Raw genomic sequence first — 20,539 nt, 5'->3', positions numbered from 1 at the left:
GGGGGGGGTGGTGGGTATAGTACTGAGGAAATCAAGAAAGGGGGAGGGGGTGGGAAGCAGAGTGGCGATAGCAGAGAGGATGCCTAGAGAGGAATGGCTAGGGGGAGGGGAAGGGTCTGGGTGATAACAGAGATGATCCCAAGTTAGGAATGTCTGAATACACTCCACAAAGATGGCTTCCATTAAAAGACATTAGAGTATGGTGCTGACTGTACATGCTGTAGGCCTTAACTTGCGAACTTTATGCTGCAATCCTGGTTTGAAGTTTCTTTTTTCTTGTATGATGTGCTCCGGATTAACAAACCTCTTCTAAAGTTTTTATGTTTCGTCCCTGTTAAGGGCAAATGTCACAAATACGTTTATAGGTTGGATGGATGCTTTATGCTTACAACATGTCCACATGCAGAGAGTAAAAATTGAGGACTGACTTATGTTCAACACATAAAACAAAATGTGAAGGCATACTCATGCACAGTGGCAATCTTGGCTGTTTTGTGAAACTGTCAGTGTATACTTCAGTAATAATTAAAGTCATTTGTTTTGACTTCCAACACAGTAGTTTATGTCACACTTCTCTAACGAAGTAATTAATAGAAAGAGATGTTTGTCACCACAAAATACACCTCCTTTGGGTGGGAGGCTTAACTTTAAAGCTCCATATCGTATCCATTTCTGTCGCAAGAAATTTAGATCACACAGTAAGAAGTACAATGTAAACTCACACAATGACATCATGAGAACAGACATTTTGAGGAACATAATTTTGCAAGAGAAGCCAATATTTTTTCTTTGTTTGCTTCTGGTGGGAAAACATTTAAGTCTGGGTTTGTAAGGTTGATTGCCACCTTGGAATATTCCTGAAATCCAAGATGACAGTCGATTCTTTGTGGAGTATCATGTTTTTGTGATGGTTTTATCTTTACATCCATTTATCGTTTTCATCATGCTGTTATTCATTATCAATGTCTGTACAAACAACATCTCGGAAGATCAGGTTTATATATTCCCAATTCCGTCCATCCCTTTTGAATAATAATGCAGTGATCTTTGGCTGGCGTGTGCTTGTGTAAATGACCTTAACTTTGTGAAAATTTAATTTGTTTCTTCTCTTTTCTCTCAGTATTTTTCATTTTGTTTCTCTTTCATTTCCTATTTTGTGTTTGTTTGTGTTAGTTTATAGTTTGTGTTAGTTTTTTCTTTCACCTCAGTAGTTCTTAGTAAATATTAGAGGAAGGTTGTGGCAAAACTCAAGGTTAAAGGAACATAGAAAGAAAAAAATTATTAAAAAGACAATTTTAAAGAGAAAAAAAATTGGCTTTTGAAATTAGATTTATCGGTTCTTAAAGCTTCGAAATTATTGTATATATGGAATCTTTTTAAGGTGACCAAAGTTGGGAATATATTAGTTGTAATTTAGTCTTTAATAAAAAATTCCCTGCATAGGGATAATGAAAATATTAATACTTGTATGGATCTGTGATTCACTTTTATGAATACCCATTGCAGCTTAATTTAATGATATTCTAGCAAACATGTGCAGCTATTCACCATATGGAGCCCTCTGGTTTAACCATTCGTGAGGGAGTTGTTAAAATCGTTGGTTGCCAAATAAGTATTTATAATACTTGAAAACAATTTCAAAAAGATACTAACATTTTCACCAACCATTTTGTTTCGATTCGACTGTTCTTGGTGTAAGACTTGAGTTAGAAATGCTGCATATAAACATAATAAAAACAAACTATTTAGTTGGTTAATGTATGGGGGCGGGGGGGGGGGTTGGGGGTTGACTGATTTATGAATACTGTTACAATGTAAACTTGGCACAAGATTATATTTTAAAATGGCACAACAGGTATTGCTTGGGTAGGGTTCATATCTCCTAGTTAAATAGTTTGCATTTTAATCCTTTTCCACATTTTGTATAGAATAAAGTGGTCATTATTTGTGGCTTCACTGGGTGTGTAACAAAGGCTCATCAACATGTTTAAGACTTAAGATTGATTCTTAACATCACTAACAGGAATGAATAGGATAACAGCAAGCACCCAACTTACACTCTGGGTACCTCAGTTAGTAGAGATCATACATTGGTAATTTCCAAGGATTATTGCTAAACATTCTTCAGACTTTCAAAGCTAGTTTCCAGTTTCCTTTTTGGTATTCTATGGATTTTAGGTATCAGTTGTGTAGTTAATATTTACCGGTTTAATCCCTTGGTGATGTTTTATCTACAAAATCACTCTCTTCACTTTTTGTAAAAAAAAAAGAATTTTGATTTTACTTCTTAATTTGACCTTTAGTAGGTGGAAGGTTGATAACTGTAATGGTTAAGACAAACAAACATTAATATATATTTCAATTTTTCAGGCTTCATTATTGCTTTGTTTTTCCCATTGTCTAAACTTCCCGACATGGTTCCATTATTCATTTACTAATATATAGGTTTCATTATGTTCACAGATATTTTCATCCCTAACAGATAAATGTCTTCATGTGCAGGAGAGAAGGGGGGGGCAGGGGGTAGGAGGGCAAAGGGGGTGGAGAGTAGCATAGGCTTTTAGTTTTCCATATTTTTTTAAATCGATGTTTGTTTTGTTCAAGCCATGTTACAATGTTCAAGTTTGCTTGAATTGTTCCTTTTCTCATTCATTTTGATGTTATATTTGGTATTAATTTTCTCAGGGCATGTTAACTGAGGCAAGCAGGACTTGCTAAGAAATAAATATATCTTTAGTTTCATTGTCACCATGACAAAATCCTTCACCTTTTTTAATCTGCAAGTATTCTATGTTGCTTGTTCTTCTTCTTCCTCCTATATTCATTCAACAAATTTTATCGTCACAACAAGATTATCATGGAGAGAAATTTCGCACTGCCTTGCAGAATATTCCAAAAAGGAATTGTTTTCAAATATGTGCAAATTAATATTTTCTTGCTTCTTTTGTTTTCTGTATTCTTACCTTGATTGTGAGGTGACGGCTGTTTGCACCATAAACCCATCGTCCTTCCATTGACTGTTAAATTAATATATTCAGATACATTGAACTAAGTCAAACATTAAGGAGCCCTAGCAAACACTGCGAACCTTACCCCAGTATTTAAACCACATTTTAAAGTTGGTCAATTAGAGAACCAATTAAAAGTTGGTCTACAAGCTAATTAGCCTGGTGAATCACATGATAGGGTATTGAATGACAGAGTAGAGGCTACATCTTGTGCCACAGATATTATTCATCGATTAGAAATGCCTCTCCTTCAAAATTTATTCTCAAAGGACATTAATTTTTTGTCTATAGTCAAGCTATATAAACTAGGAGATAGCATAAAGATTAATGTAAAATGGCTACATCAGGGGGTGGGTAGACTGGGGTGTTGGTTGCTACCAGTTCCAATTAATGGTGTTAAGTGTGGGGGTAGACCGGGGTGTTGATTGCTACCAGCTCCAATTAACGGTGTTAAGTGTGGCCTTGACACCAGCGCCGTATTTAGCACCTTGGATGAGACTAACACCTCCCGAGGGGGAGTCACCACACCTGTTGGTGCTTTTGGCAGTTTAGTCATTCTCATTGGTGCATCGTTTAAGAATCGGTATGCCAGCAGGCCAATCTGTCCCTAGGCTACACACTCGATTATGTATATCAAGATACCTTGTAAAATTCAAAATCAGAACTCATTAGTGTGTTCAGTTATCTGTTAAAATGCCATTTTACTCCTAATTGAGCATCTACTTGAATAATCAGTTTTTTAACTCTGCATTATTATAAAGTTTTGTTTTCCTCTCAGTTGTAACTTTAGGTGATTATGTTCACGCTGCGCTAATTAATTTGACCTTTTTCAGACTTTCCATTGATTAAGCTTTCTGTAAATGTATGTATTTCCTTAATCATCAAATTTATCGTTACCATTTCATGTTATCACAAATGTCTTCTTGATTTATAAAAAAAAAAAATAACAAATCCATCAATTATTTTTTGGCAAAGATTTTATCTGTATAAATGTTCATGTAAATCAAAAGAAGAAATTAAATAGTTTGTTAGACACACAGCCGTGTACGTATATTTGGATTTTGTAAATAATGGTAAAGTGCCTTTGGGAAAGGAGAATTAGAGTAAAAGAAAAAATTATTTGATTATTATAATGGGATATGAAAAAGCAGATAACCAAAGCTTAATCAAACTTGTTTGATCACGATTCTTACTTAGTTTCCGCCTTTTTTTATTTTCTTTCTTTTGTTTTTAGATGTTAATTATTAAACTTAACTCTTCTTTTTGCTTTATCTTTAGACACTTAACTTACTTCTCATTCAAACTTTTGAATTTTCAAATTCACTGACAACTTACAATCTGACAAAATAAATCACTGACATTATTTACTGTTTCCTCTTTTATTGACAGATGTGTTTTTGTTTTCTTCTTTATTTCAGAGGAAGATTAAGTTACGCTTGGGAAGTTGCTCTCATTTGCTCATTTATTTGGGGGGCAGGGGCAGGGGTGTGGGGAATCACCACAGTGCATTTAAAATTAAGGTAATGCAGGTCTTGACTATTACAGTAAGGGGAATGAATGTTTTAGCTAGAATTGACTTTTAACAGAAAACATTTTATTTTGTAACATTTCAGACCTGTTTGTGTTTTTATTGCCAGGACATTTTGATTGTCATATACTAGGTTGACGTGACCATTGATTAGGGCAGAAGTTTAGCTAGACTGTCCCTTAGACAGCTGAATTCAACAATTGATGAACTGTGTCAGTTTATTTGAGAGGAAGGAGAGGAGAAAGTCAGGTTCCTACATGAAAGGATTTAGTGTATAAAAAAACAAAATGAGGAACAGAAAGAGATGATGTGTGTGATGGTAGCATTTATATCTCAAGAGTTGTTAATAATTTATGTACAATTCTATATTTAACATGATGCAAAATAGCAAAACAATAAATTACATGGCAAATAGACAGGAGCAGTAGTAAGCTGCTGGCACTCAGTATAAAGATGAAAACTAGATCTACTTCATATATGAAAGAGGATCAAAAAATGCTTCTTTTTGCTACTCTGGAAAGAAGCCCGATGATCTTACTCCAAGCAAAGAACTGGAAAAAACGGATGTCATTAAGTGGTGTAAATATTCACAAGATTAAACAAATACAGCATGGTGGTCAGTCATTAGCTGCCCTCTAAATTGGTTTACAATCTTAAAATAAAGACTCTTTTAATGTCTCATCTGGCAGCCATTTCACAGGCGATTGTCGAAAGTCTTGCGATCGCTCAGAACGTCCAACATGGCAAGAGGAGCCACCGAAAATTCTCATGAAGGAGAATTTCAACAAAATGGCCGGCCGTGATTTACAATATCACACTTTGTGACCGAAGAATTGAACTACGGTTTGATGTTTCTGCAATTTATTTATTACCCGTACAGGATTTTCATGCCCATACGGGTGGAAAAAATATGTTCTATGCAGTTGAGAGAACCTATTTTCATAATATTTTTAGGCTTGGAATAGATAATGTGTGCAATGTTTATGTAGTACCTGCAATATACAGAACAAGATTGCTAAGAAGGTATGGCTGGCTTATAGTCGCTTGTAACATGGCCGATCTAAGAATTTGCAGTTTTCACGCGGGTATTTCGGTGGTGAATAAAGTAAAATATTCCTGCAATGGACATGATATTGTTCAAATCTATGAAAACTTTGACATAATTCTAACAATTTCACAACCAACACTCCAGGCTGACAGAGAATGTCATGAAACTAAACATTTCTGGGAAAGGATTTTAAGAATAAATCATGACAAAATCATAACAAATATCACAGAATATAAACATTCACAGCTGAGCTTGGAATTGAGTCCAAGAAACTGTTTCGAATGATGCAAAAAAAGGATGAGTATTGAAGTGACGATAGAAAACAAAAGGTTAAGGAACCTTTTGTTTTAACAGTGAATATCCAGTACACAAAGAGATAGAGAGAGACCATAAATTAGTGTAATTAAAAAGAACTTACATGAAGTAAGAGCAAACTGCTTTTAGCAGTTGAATCATTTGCTTAATTAACAAAATAGTAAGAATAAATAGATAAAAATGTGGCTCTACTTATTCCTGCAAAGATCATGATTTTCAGCAAGGAAGAAACAGTTTTGTATTAGAACTAATAATTATGCATAATTGGTTTATATCACAAGTATGACTAGAAAGACATTAAAATAGTCACCAATGGCATTACAGCTTTTTTACATTGTATATCTTTGGACTGTCAGACCCAAAAGTATGCATCTCACAAGGACATTTGTCTTTATTCGGTCTTCACTGACAACGACCAGCAGATGAAAACTATTGGGGAAAGTCCTGGAGATACTCAGAAATATTCAGAATGCAAACATATGGTAGATAAATAGAATAGCAAGTCATCCCCTCCCGCCCCTCTCCCTCTCCTTTCTCCCTCCAAAAACATTGAAAGCTAGTACTAGTATAATTATGCCTATGGCCTTTTTGGAAGGTAATAAAGCTGACTCATGGTGCCTCCACATTTGAGAATGGGTGGGGATCAAAGGGGACAGGGCGCCACTATGTTCGTTAACACATCAATTAGCTAGTAACGTACCAGTCAGATACTAAAACTAAGTACATCAACTGATTACTAGATTCTGGAATTGACAGAGAACCAAACCAACACCAATTTTAACCAGTCTTCTGGATGTGGAAATGCAGAAACTAAATGGTTTTTTATACCATTCCACTAGCTGATTGCAACACTGCTAATAAACTTTGAGCAATAATGCATCCTAAACAAGTAACTCATGACATGTAATTCTGACATCCCTGGATCGAACTCTGTTCCAAGCCTGAACATTTCTTTGCTCCTTCAAATTATGTATTTCACAATTTTGTCACTAAGGTTAAATAATTGTCACTTTGCTTTATTAAGGAAACAAACCAAATCTGTGATGTCACAATCATATTCAAACATTTTCCAATGTTTACTTGTTTATTATTCAAATCCTATTTGCTCTCAACCTGTAAATCGGATAAAGCAAATACTTTGCACATGGTTTTGTTTTCCGTCCGTCAACCTCAAATATTAGTACTGTGGCCTATTCTTCAACAAATAATCCAGTTAAAGGACACGTGTATAAATGCCTGCAGCCAGAACCTTGGTTGTCATAGCACATTTCAATCCACGGTTAAATAAACATAAAAATTTCTTTCATACTGAATCAAATTTACAAAGCTCTAGCATAACATGCATGGTTTCCAGGAAGCTGCAATCTGCATATAACCTTGGCGACTGAGATTAAATACAAACACAGATACTATATATATATACTAGTTTGGTGCCATCCATTAACTTTCGTATCTTTGGGGCATTTTATATATATTTGTTTTCCTGCCTTTTCCATTGCTATGATATTTACGTCCGACTAAACATTGATGGATTCAGAGTACATGCAGGTGCACATAAAAACGTAAATGAGAGCACAGTCTGTCATGTTGCATGAAACTGTGGACCTTCAAATCTCTATCTGGAAATTGCTAAGTTTACCAAATGGTGTGGTTGTGAATCTGGTTACTGGTACACAAGATCTTCAATAATAACCCACTACGAATCTTTCCAAAAATCTGCCAGTTTTATAGAGGCTTGCATTTAAAGGCATTGAAGACTCGCCTCAAACCGTGTGCGGCCATCTGCAAAAGTTAACTTTCTGTTGCTTGCAAGTGACGTTTTGTTCGTGTCGCTACAAAATGCAGACAGTAATGAATCGTGATACCTTTAGCTGGACCTGAGATGTCCATCGATGTATCGTTTGTATTCTGTGCTGTGGGTGTTGACCACAGCTGTATGTACTGACTGTACACTAGTGTCTAATTACCGATGGTAGCAAGCTGTGTGTGTATTTTCTGGTATCGATGGTGGTGTCTAACACTTCTGTTACACCTCATTCGAAACTAGGTCAAATTACCGGCATTAGACGTTTCCTTTTGCGCAAGTCTTCACCCTTTAAGTTAACAATATCTCTCAGCTGGAAGGTAGATAGATGAATTATTTCCTTATTGGAGAAAGACTGGAGTACAAAACTGAGTACCTTAAATAAAATACAGAGTACACTGATTGTTCACAACTGCACATCACTGTACACAAACGATTTGGGTGCTGGGTACAAATCTTACTTGAATGTTTACAGAACTGAAACATTTTATCAAATGTTTATAAACAATGAAAAGCGTGGCAAACCACTCAAATGCAATATCAATTAATTAGATGTTGTTTATGAAAAATCTAAACCTTGCATATAAATTGATTAACAACTATTGGACATGCCATAAGAGATAAGGGTGGGGATGTGGGGAGGGGTTGAATTTCTTGGAGCAATCAGAAGTTTTAACTAAAGTAGGATTATTTGCTTTGAATCTGAAATTAGCATATAATATTTGGCACACTTGTGAAAGAGATGATCCAAGTAAAAATCTTAGCCACAGTTTCAGTAATGACTGAAAATCTGTGTGGTGGGTTGGATGGTCAGGGGGAGAGAAGGGGGTAGCAAAGGGAATGGGAGATGAGAAATATAAATAAACTGATTAAAACACAATGTTACTTGGATAGCATAAAATTCAGTCTGCTTAAAAATTCATCAGGGTTGCATATTTTATAGTATTGAAATATAAACCAATTGCTACCACACCTAGCTATATTGGTAATCCCCTTGCTCAGATTCTCTCATAAGTATTCAAAGCTATCTGCCTGTAACTTAACAGGGCAGACAAAAAACCCAGAAGATGAGCAAAGACACCTTAATCATGTTCGATCAGGTCAAGAATTTGAGACTGACATGATGGGCAAGTTCAAACATATAAATTATTATCCAATTTTTGGGGGCGTGTCATCCTTCTATTAAGGGGAACGCTGTACCTTTACCTCTGTGATACCTCCATCACAACCTACCACGTAGTAACCCACTTTAGGTTACAGCGGCTGGTTCCGGTTCTGGTTAGTAACCTCTCCAGTTCACTCACTCAAGACATATAAAACCTTGTAAAACCATCTTCAATTCATACATACCCAGGCTCCTCCATATTCTTATCATCTCCATGCACATATTACTATTGTATTGCTATAGTACTTTCTTTTTTTTAATTCATAAAAAATATTGCAGCTCTTTGATTTTTCTTGATTTTTTTTTATAAGACAGTTCATAATTTCTGTCCTTTTTTTTTTTTGTGCTGCTAAGACAAGAGCTGGTTACCCTCTTCCGACTACATATCATCGTTATGTCTCTTCGCTGCTTTCGAATAATAAACATGAAAAAACAATGACAGTATTATCCAGTTCTTTGTGTGTACCTTAATTCTTGTGAGACCAGTTTCTCAAAGTGCTTCTAATCCTTTTGTCTCCATTTTTTAAAATTCTCAACCATACCCTTGCATTAAATCTGGACCGCGTCCGACGATGTCCTGGACGCACTCGATGACATTTCTCCCGTCGCTTGGATCCTCGAAGAGGCTTAAGAGTTCGCCGTCGATTGTTATGTCCTTAACGCAGCCTGCTATTCCCAGAGAAAACCGTTTACGAGTGGTTGATACGATATCTTGAACACCACCTGTGAGAAACATTACAAATAGCTGTATAATGGGGAAGGAATTAGGGGTGGGTTATGATTATCATAAGCTTAGCACAATGGCTAGAATTTTTGGGTAGGAAAAGTGCCAATTGAAGGGAAAAGTTCCAGTTTAAGGAAAAAGTGCCAATTTAAGGGAAAAGTGTCAAGTTAAGGTAAAAGTTTTGTTTGATTGTGAGTCTGCAGAATTCCAAACCACACAGCAGAATTTATCCAACTGATACATCTGTCCATTCTTTTAGTTGACAGCTGTCAAAATGAATGTTGAACAAGTAAAACAAGCCCAACCATCATTTTAAATTGATAAAAATACTTGTGAAGAACAATTTCCCCAAAGCAGCTAAGAGACATCTTATTCCACTTGTGAGATATCACAGGTATAGTGTTCTCAACATACTAGACAGAAGGCTTGAGCAAGTCTAAATATGACATCATCAAGAAAAATTTGTTTAATTTGTAAAGGTTTTTCTTGTTTAATTACAATGCTTATTTACTGTAATGCAGGTAGGTTTTGTCAATGCTGAAGCTACACATATTGAAGTTCCAAACATGATATCAGTGTCGTTGGTTCGATGCCTAAAGTGTTAACATTCACCGAGAGAAAATAAAAATAAAATCCAGGAGGGTGTAAAGTGTTCACTTCTACTGACACTATTACATCATACATTGACAGAATGGCAGCCCCACCCCCACCCCATAAGATGAATCTCCCTGACAGGGCAATCTATTCCTTAGTCATTTCATGGAGTTTATCTTATCATAAGATCTCTGTCCAGTATAAATCTACAGTCGATGGTTGGGTAATTTGTTTCTCTTTGATATGATTCTAGCTCTGGTTTCATCTTACCTATGTAGAGGCCATCGTTGATGTCTAAACTACTCATGGATCCTGTTGCCGTGGACTGAGTGATTTCTGTATCGTCCAACTCCATTTTAGCTACGGCTCGGACTCTATGCAGCTCTATTTTATGCCACCTGCCATCGTTGACTGGTGTATTACTTGTTAGAATGGTGATGCCATGACCTAAATTAAAACTACCGAATGGGGAAACAAATATAACATAGATGAAACGAGTGGCCTTGTCTCGACCAGTTTGGTTACATGTGCCAAAGCTAACATTCTTCCAAACGAAAATACACTGAAGTAGAGTTACTGGCACAAAAGATATTAACATCTCCCTAAAATATGTTGACTTCCAAGGGTTAAAAAAGAACCCCCCACCACCAAGAAAACATTTAAAAACAATAAGACCTGGCTATAACATTTTTTCTACCGTAGCCCTGTAAAACCTGCATATGAGAAGACCAATCAACATTGTAATTGGCATTTACTTACACAGTCAACTATCATTTACCAGACCAGACCATTTACCAGATGGAAATGCTTCAGAACTTTCCCTGTTGAAATATTTACTTAAAAGGAATCTACTAGGAAAGGGAATCACATTACGCAACCAGTCATGAAACATACTTAAGGTACAAAACCAGGAGACTTGCCACCCTCTCCCCCCCCCCCCCCCCATTGCACCCATCTCCCATACATTCTCCTGTTTACAGACTGCAAAATTGATACTTCCATAATCCAATTTCTTTCTCACCTGTATTTGAGTAGTCCATCATGCAGGCTGAGGGAGAAGAAATCCCTCCTGTGTCTAGAATGGTTACTCTGTCCAGCCCAGGCCAGCAACCCCTCTGAACCAAGGGTCCTAAACTGCAGGGTTAGATGGGTCTCCAGTCCAGATATTCTAGCCAAGGCAAACAAAATACATCATTCATGGAGTTAATGTCTTGCACAATGTGACATAATTTTCAACTTGTTATGTTGATTTTGGTTTAAGAATATGTGGTCCACTAACTACTAAAATCAGGGCAGACACCACATCATTGCAAGGTCTTTATTTTTTATTTTTTTTGTGCACCCCAAGAAAATAGTTCTCATGATCAGGAAAATTAACAATTCAATGATGCATTTAGTTGATAAACTCACCTACTCATAACCCAAGGTCCTGTGTATCTTAGGTAACTTTTAAAAAGAAACTGAGGCATCTGGATAGGAAGGTCAACCTCTGTTGGTAAAAGTAAGTAAAACCAAAAAGGTAAATTAATTTTAAAATTACATTTATCAGTATCAAGGGTCTGTCCTTATTTTTGGCAACTATGAACAGATTTTCCTTTTAAAATGAACAAACCATGGCACCTTAAAATCTGATGTTATGATCCTCTTTAATATTTATGGCAGCCTAAAGGTGAATTAGTAATTACCTAAAATTAATACACATTTTAGACTGATAAATCTTGAATGGACAAGTAGTTGTCTGGTATGTTAATAATGTAAATAATGAGAGTAGTTTATATCTCTGTAATAGTTTAAGTCAAGCCTCACATTGACACCTTAAGATCATTGCTGTATGCATAGGCGTAGGAGGCGGGGGGGGGGGGGGCTGCAGCCCCCCAACCAAATCTTTTTGTGAATTTTCGGGCAAAATGCTGAGAATTTTTCGGGCGCCTACTGAAAGAAGAATAATTTGCAAAGTGTTTTTCAATTGTTAAACTTATATTATTATCTTTATTGTTGAACGACTTCCCCAATAATTATAACCAATATGGAAGGGTAATAACATGGAAAATTGGCATGTGATGTAATAACTGATGAATGCCTATATGATATGCACATTAACAATTAAAATTTTGGTTATATTTTTCGGGCAAGTCGTTACAGCCCCCCAAATCAAATTAGGCTCCTATGCCTGTATGTCTCATGCATATTCACACTTGAATGAACATACTCCGGGGAAAGTCTGAAGGTTAGCCAACTTCAAAGCTGAATCATATGTAATTGTTAGCAAACAAATTGATCCAAGTAGTGTCCCAAAGAGCACATGTAAAAAGCTGTTTCATTCTTCTTTTTGTTTTGTTTTTCAAAAATACCATAAATTTGTCTTGCATCAGAAAAATTTAACAAACAAAACAATATTGAGGGCCACAATATCACAAGCAAATGTTTGTGCAAAAATAGAAACAAGTTTTACAAGGCTAACTAAATGCCTATAATTGACTTTTTTCTTGATAAAAGGGTTATCAGATATTTCTGATGTTTTGAATGGCTTATGCTCCCCTACAAGCTTTCTGCAATATTTAGTTCTTTGTTAAGCTTTGATTCCCTGTAATCTTACTTCTACCTTTGTAAAGGTAGTGTTGTTTGTACAACATTATATACACTAAGAATGGCAAACAAAGTTTCAAGGAGAAATAAGACAGCAGTTATTTTACCAAGCTCACAGTTTGGTCCTGAGAAACCCAGTTTACAATGGCACATAAATGAATCGTGGAGCGGTTCGCAGTCCCCTCCGTTATAGCAGGGATCGCCGGCACAGGGATGAACGGCGTTGGCAACATTGATACCACGTAAGGCTTGACCAATCAGATCAATCGGCTGATCGCTAATGACGACCTGAAAAAAAAATTAATATGTTAATAATATGTGACTGTAATCTGCAATATCATGGTTATTAAAAGTAACCTAGGATCACATATTAATACAAAGAAAAGATGAAAGAGATCAGACTTGTAAATTAGTATGTATAACAAGATTGTTAATTGGCTATGCATACAGAAAAAGGATTCTGTTAGTTAATGTTTCAACTGTGGGTCAAAGGTTACAAGAAATGGAATATAAATATTAACATCTGACTTATATAATATGTACTGATCTTTTGTGCTGATATACTGCAGTAACAACTACCAGCATCTTTTTTCGGCCGTTTGGCTAAAATCATGTGTAGTATCTGTTCCCTTTCGAGGGGAATGGTGATGCACACCCAACGATGATCACACAGTCATGCACAGTCTCATTGCAAGGGGACTGGGGTTGAGAGCGAATCAGTCGTTCGGTGGTTTGGTTTTCGTGCCCAGGTTCTTTCCTGGGTGATTTTCTTAAAAAGTATGACTACCAGCATCGTATAGTCATGTACTAGCAGCTTATGTATGACATCACAGTGAATGTCTATGTGTAGTTCAGTCAAACTAGTGAGTAGTTTATTGTCATATTGGAATCATTCTGAAAGACTAACTTAATAACCACCAAATAAAGTCCACAAGAATGATTTAGTTACCACCACCACCCTGCCTATTAACCCTTACCAACAAATTTAAGTTACTAAAATTGGTTCCTATTAAACCGTATAAGAAAAGCGAGTTTTCCTTTCCACAAAATTAGCAAATCTCGACACTTATTCATAGTTGCTAGCATACCAGATTCAATCCATACTGGAAAAGCTATAGACAACTGTTTTCTTTGTGCTTCATTTAATTTGATCAAGAAAGAAAGAATAGCCAATTCTACACTCTGTGCAAAGTCCTGAGTACGGTTACTTACAAAGCACACCTTGAAATTATTAGTCAGGCTCAGCACAAGCTAGAAATAACTGGATAGCCAAGTTGGCAGAGGACCAGGATTCAAATGTAACGAGGTCACTGTTTCACTTAGGTCACTGTGAGGTCACTGTTTCGTACTCCACTTAAGACAACACTTTCTTCACTCTTTTGAATTTCTTTTGAAGATATCTTCTTCATTAGGTTCCCTTAATCATTGCAATAAATGTTTAAGGATTGCACACTCTGTGCTGGAAGTTTTTCTGTTTCTGAACATTCTTGGCCTGAAGATTGACAATCTGACCCTCCTTCACCTTACCCTCTGTATGTCTCCAACGAAGGAGGAGGAGATCTCAGCATTGCGTGGTATCTCGTCGTAGTTGTGCACGCCCCCGATGTACAAGTCTGTCTTGAAATTGATCTGCGTGAAGGCCCCTCCGGAGAACCCCTGAACAGGAGGCAGGTCGTTGACCCTCAGGATGCCCTCCCTGGCTGTCCGGGCTGCGCTTACTGAGTGCCAGACGTCCATATCAATGGGACGACTTGACCTGGGGAGAAAATGTCCATCAATTAAACCAGCTACCAAACATAAATATAAATCAGCTACCACTCACATTTCAACCAGCTACCACTCACATTTAATCCGGCTACCACTCACATTTAGACCTACTGCTCAATTACCCATCTGAACATTACTGAAGCTGAGGGAATAAAACTCTGTTGATCGTAGTGCTCTTTTATAGGCTGGGAATCACTTATTCCCTCAGAATGTGTATGAATATGAGTACAAGGCTATAAATCAGGAGTATAAGAGTACCTTATTTTGCACTGGTTCCTATAGCAGGGACTGTGCTCACATCGGGCAGTTCTGAATGCCACCCAGCACAAACAGTATTTAAACATGTCCGTGTATTCATCATACTATGAGTTGATGGTATCAAATTGGTTCAGTAAAACATGCTAAGACCAGCAGAACTTTGCCCCGTAATGTTAGCAATGTCTAGTTCGGAAAGAAAACTTATTGAAGGTTCTTGGTCTCTAACCACCTGAATGATTCACAGATGTTGAGGAAGCTTGAATTAGGGCATTTAACGAACCAAACCTGTTACCAATAGTAGCTGCTGTAACAGAGACTGAAGTATGATCACAGTTGACAACTACTTGGGTCTTTGTAAAGTAGACTATATCAGAGATACGTTGATGATCTGATCAGCATAGCCTCCAAATATGCTAGGAAGTCCAATGATGGTCACTGATCCTCAACTATAAAGAGCATTTTATTGCCATCCTCAATTCAGTTCCATCACTGTGAGATTTACATAACACTCCAACTTGATCAATTTCTTTGTCGGGTATTATTATGAGGATCACAACCTTACAGAAAAGTATTTCTTGAACAGATTTGCCATTTTTACCACCATGCTTAAACATGTAAAAGAGGCTGATAACGCTTAATTGTCACTTTAATATGCTAGAATGACCAACCTTAGTCACCTCCGGTTGCTAACAAATTTAGGGAATTAAAACCACCCTACACAATACTCTTGAAGTTATCTGGACGTTTTTAAGTTCTTAAAATATCTTGGCAGCAGAGGTAGACTGTTCAGCAGCTTTTCACAAAGTTCTCAGCCAATCTCGTGCAATTTGATTAACCGATGGAAATTATTTAATCTAAGACTGCTACTGACTAGACTAATATGCGATGTATTAACATGAATTACCAGATAATTACGGAATACTTTTGATTAAAAAAAATGTTGCCGTCCTCACATTTTCCTCATTGCATAAATTGCACGGTAATACAAATGCTGCTTCTTCCTTTTCCTTGCTTGAAGTTAATTTACTATAAGAGTCCAATCAAATGTTTTTTTAATTCAAAATCAATTCAAAGAGGGCGCTATCAATCTTTATCTTGGGATACAGGGTTTCTACAGTAGCGGGCAGGTGTTGGTCAAGCAGAATCCATGATTAAGTTTATAAATCTCTGGCCAGGGCAGCTGAATCCAAGAGATGAAAATTATTCCCAATTGCATCCTTCCTCATTTGCATGCTCACTCAGTCCCTATGCATGGGCATTTGGTTTCCAAGTGTACCGATTGGTAAAATTGAGATTGGTACATTTTGAAATCAGCAAGACGGACAGAAAAGGTAAGACCTTTTAAAAACCAAAATCTGTTTTCCTAATGTCACTGAGGTTACCAACTGTTGCAGTCATTTAACAACTCATGCTTTCTTGTCAGTGTTGAAGTTACCTTCTGATCTTGTCAACTGGTGAAGATAACTTCTGATGTTGTTTCCTAAAACTGATGTGGATTTCTGTTCCGGTTACCTACTGATGCTGTTTACCAACCCAGTTACCAATTGATTGTTTGTAAGTTACCTGCTGATGTTGTTTACCAATTAATCAAGCTACCTTTTGATGTTGTTTACCAATGAAGTTACCTACTGATGTTGTTCAGATGTTGTTTCTAACTTAAGGTTACCAACTCATGATGAAGTCCTCTAATCAAGTTACCTACTGATGTTGATTCCATTTCGGGTTTAACCTACCTTATTATAGCAGGCCCAGATCCACAATCAAATCGAAATTCCACGTGTCCGTCGCTGAGAGATAACGATATGAAGTCTCCCGTACCGTCAATGTTTAGTCCACTATAGAGGATGACCCCATTCAGGCCTCTGGGTCGAAATACCACTTCAACTTCTATGAAGGACAGGTGTTGATTGGAAAGACTACCATGGGCGATGTAGGATGTACCACCGAATGATGGGATATCTACCAGCAGCTCTGAGGATGAAAAATGAAATCATTTTACCAGCGGTTACCAGTGGGTGATGTATGTCTAATAGACTGATAATCCATCAATACATTCATAAAGAAGCTAGGAGAATGAAAAATAGTTCTTATAGTTTATTGTAAGTTTTTTACATGCTTCTACTCGGGAAAATCACCCAACTAGGGTGGGACCCTCTACCCCATGCTCTCCCCCCCCCCTTGAAAGAGACATCCACGGATGTAAGGTTGTCTGTCCATCATGAGGATGATATTGTGCTTCTTAATAACAACAAAACGTTGTGCTTTCACATCATCTGTGAGGTGATTCCATGTCATGTTAATCATATAATCCTTCCAGATGAGGGATCACATGGGATCAATGTCTTTGCTACACCCCCCTTCCCCCTTATCCCTCCCACATGGGATTGGCGCTGCTTTGCCTCTGTACTGTAAGTAATTGAAAGGAGTAATTATTCATCATCAGGGAAGGGTTTATTGGGGGGAGGGAGGGAAGGAAGGTCCCATATTAAGAGGCATTTCACTACAAGTAATTCAATTCAGTGCATCACTGTCAAACATATTCCAAAGTTTTGAGTTTTGAAAAGGAAAGTTTACTTGATCAAGAGAGGATCAATGAAGGAAATGCATACTTTGAAAAGAAATAATCCAAAGCAACTTCTTCCGTAAGTGTGAAAGCTTTAAAGCTTATCAAGTTTACGACCGATAACCTTCCATAAACTCTATTGACACACTGTCCTTGGCCGAATACACAGACATCACATTCAATATGTACAGATAAGTCCCATATGAGGAGGTTACTGACCCCCATATAATCTCTAAATACAATTTTACTTTTTATACCTCTTAGCTCTAAGCAGTACATCATCTTCTTACAGCTTTACAACCATCAACTATACAGTAAGTTCAGCATATGGATAATTTCATATTTTAAGCCTCAAAACTATAGTACAAACACTGGCGCTTTCAAGGACGCAAAAGCCAAGCTCGCACAAAATGATATTGCTAAGCATTTGTTGTACTTGGGGGAAGTCTCCTGACACTGCAAAGCTTTGGCAGTGAAATTGGCAAAGTAAAAATGAAACATTTTTACAGAGAAATACCTAATAATTTAGCCATCCCTTAACCTGTATCCCATACAAGGTAGGGACTTAATAAATAACAGAATGCAAAACCAACTAGGAAACCAGAAAATACATTTGTTCTATTTTATACTTTTCTCTTAATTTCTTTATTCTTTTTTCATCTTAACCAGTCAAGAGTTAATATATTTGAACAGATCCATCGGCTATCTAGTACGGGCGGCGATGGCATCCCTTCGTTCCTAGAGAACTTCCTGAGCTCACGCCCCAGTGACAATGAGCATGGCTGACTGACCCTTTCTACAGCCATGGTTCCTGTCCTTCTTAATGAACATCTGTTCACATATCACCTCGGGTCCTGATATACTCAGCAAAATTTCCGGAGAAGAATAGTCTTTATAGATCAGGCTGAAGTTTGAATGTGTTCAACAAAAGCTTGATTGGATTATCAACCAGTGTACTCCCCGAGGCCATACACATCTACCAACTCTCCCCGCCTGACATTTACAAAAGAATCCTTTCCTGCCCGGGATTCTTTTTTTTTCAGGAGGAAAGTCTCCAGAAAATACTTCAAAGGGACACTTTGAGAAAAAGATAAATGGAGAGACAGATATTGGAGACTTGTGGTCGGTGACTATAGAAACCTAAAATAGTCATATTTAGCGGAATTTGACAGAATGGAGATTTATAAAGTGGTAGCTCATTGTGTGGTTTATAAAAAATGAGAAGACAAAACTTTATGATGTTTTGTGGTTTGGTTCGATGACCAATCAGAGAAATGTCTCCTCATCTCCCTCCTCCCCCCTTGTAGAGAAGCATTCAGCCCTAATACATCTTCTGTTGTTTCTTTAAAGTGAAGTTACACAATTCCAAGAGCTATTTTCGTACAGTCAGCGATTTCGTGTAGGTACTAAGGGTGCTTTTACACTAGATCCAGATCAGATTCCCTGATGTTATCAGACATTCATCTCTCCATGGGATAAATTTATGCATTGATCCTGACGCATATACACTTGAGTCGTACTCTGATCCTCCCCCGCTATTCAACGGATGTTGGTAAAAATATCGGATTGGAATTGTGTCATGCGCAGCCGTTGATCGTGTAGTACGTATACTCCAAAACTTTCATTGTCATGGTTGCATTGCCTTAGGGTGACAATACTATGCTATGCACTGCCCACATGCACTCAATCTACGTAGGAATTAGCATATGCAATGATACAAGACTGGAAATTCACGCGAGAATGGATGTGACGTAATGCGGTCACCTGATATCTCGGGTCACTGTTGATGCAGGAGTGTTTAAATTGCACAATTGATTTCGACGTCCGGATCAGATCCTGGTTTCTGCCAGCATCAAAATAGGAGGATCAGATCCGGATCTGAACTGCGTTAACAATACGGCCGTGATCTAGACGTCAGAATCAGATCCTGACGTCTAGATCTGATTCGGATCTAGTGTAAAAGCACCCTATACTTTCATGACGTCATCTAATAACCACCATTCTTTTCAACCTTAATTGGGACAGGACTATTATGGTTCTTTTACTCTCTGTGTTAATCCTACACATCTTAGCCTTCCTATGACAATGTAGTTTATTAACGTTGTTCAGCTGTAATTCCCGGCAATGAGTGATATCTTGGAAAAGTTACATGGCTCAGACTTTCAACACTAAAAGAATGCATTTTGTGAGTTGAGAAATGCATTGAGCCACTTGTGCAAAAGAACAGTTTGTGATCAATACCACTGGGAATGGCTTAACATGAAAAAATAATGTATGACATCGTGGATCAGGAGTTCGCAAAATTCAACCACATTCTCTGTTTTTTTGTTTGTTTTTTGGTTTCAAGGGCTAATGCAGGACATTTGCATACTGCATCAATATTTTGTAGCAGTTCATCAACCACTATGCTCGTACACCCCTCCCTCCCCCTCCCCCAACATGGTCACTACATGGTACTGGGTTGCCCAGGGTTACATTCCATGCATATAGTTGCATTCCATATGCAGAGGATCAACTACAGCAAGACTAGCAAGTCACAGAGATTTGGACTGTCACTTTAAGACAAACCATTTCATACGCTTCTTATTGTGGTCCATGTGGGAGAAACAGTCATTGACTTAAGGATTTCTAAAAAAAAAAGAATGAAAAAAGGTTTTCTGTTGAAGTTTTGTTTAAACAAGTTATCTCACTCAATGAAATGTCAGGGTTTTCTTCTGCAGTGATTCAGCGACCGAACAATGATATCAAAATAGATCAAACGAGAGTTAGCTCAGAGCATTACCCATTGAGAAGGACCCACAATGCAGTATTGTATGGAAGGGACACCTCGGGGTGGATGTAAGTCACTGCACCAACACATCATGTACTTGTTCTTTGATTGCTATTTGCATGGTATGACAAGTCTATTCAACCTTTCATCAAAGTTTGTGTGAAAGTATGATAGTGGCGAGATGCACTACAAGCAACAATTTGATATTGAAGCACTACTGCCCATGTAAATGCAATGAAATACTTTTTTTTAGTATCTTGCAAAAAAAGTTTCATCCCCTCCCCCCCCCTTCCCTCCCACTCCCCAGTTTTGCTAGAATGTGAATAGAATGATCACTAAATGCTCAAACTTCAAGAGTCATTTTGTTGCCCTCTCTCTATGCATTTGCTAACCCACAGGGACCTTCAAT

At 37.4% G+C, this 20,539-nt stretch overlaps 1 protein-coding gene across 1 annotated transcript in view; it reads right to left on the bottom strand.

Annotated features, from left to right (window-relative positions):
- Positions 1-934: 934 nt before the first annotated feature.
- Positions 935-20,539, bottom strand: part of LOC139979746 (pikachurin-like) — a 102,307-nt gene continuing 82,702 nt past the window's right edge. The window contains exons 8-14 of the mRNA XM_071990825.1: positions 16,531-16,768; positions 14,300-14,528; positions 12,880-13,060; positions 11,597-11,675; positions 11,208-11,354; positions 10,457-10,644; positions 935-9,591 (exon numbers count right to left, since the gene is read on the bottom strand). Of these exons, the coding sequence (XP_071846926.1) occupies positions 9,401-9,591; positions 10,457-10,644; positions 11,208-11,354; positions 11,597-11,675; positions 12,880-13,060; positions 14,300-14,528; positions 16,531-16,768 (1,253 nt within the window). The 3' untranslated portion in view covers positions 935-9,400. The remainder of the gene's footprint in view (positions 9,592-10,456; positions 10,645-11,207; positions 11,355-11,596; positions 11,676-12,879; positions 13,061-14,299; positions 14,529-16,530; positions 16,769-20,539) is intronic.

This window comes from Apostichopus japonicus, chromosome 2 (assembly GCF_037975245.1).
Source record: "Apostichopus japonicus isolate 1M-3 chromosome 2, ASM3797524v1, whole genome shotgun sequence".
Classification (NCBI taxonomy): Eukaryota; Metazoa; Echinodermata; class Holothuroidea; order Aspidochirotida; family Stichopodidae; genus Apostichopus; species Apostichopus japonicus.
This window is presented reverse-complemented; position numbering and strand designations above follow the sequence as displayed.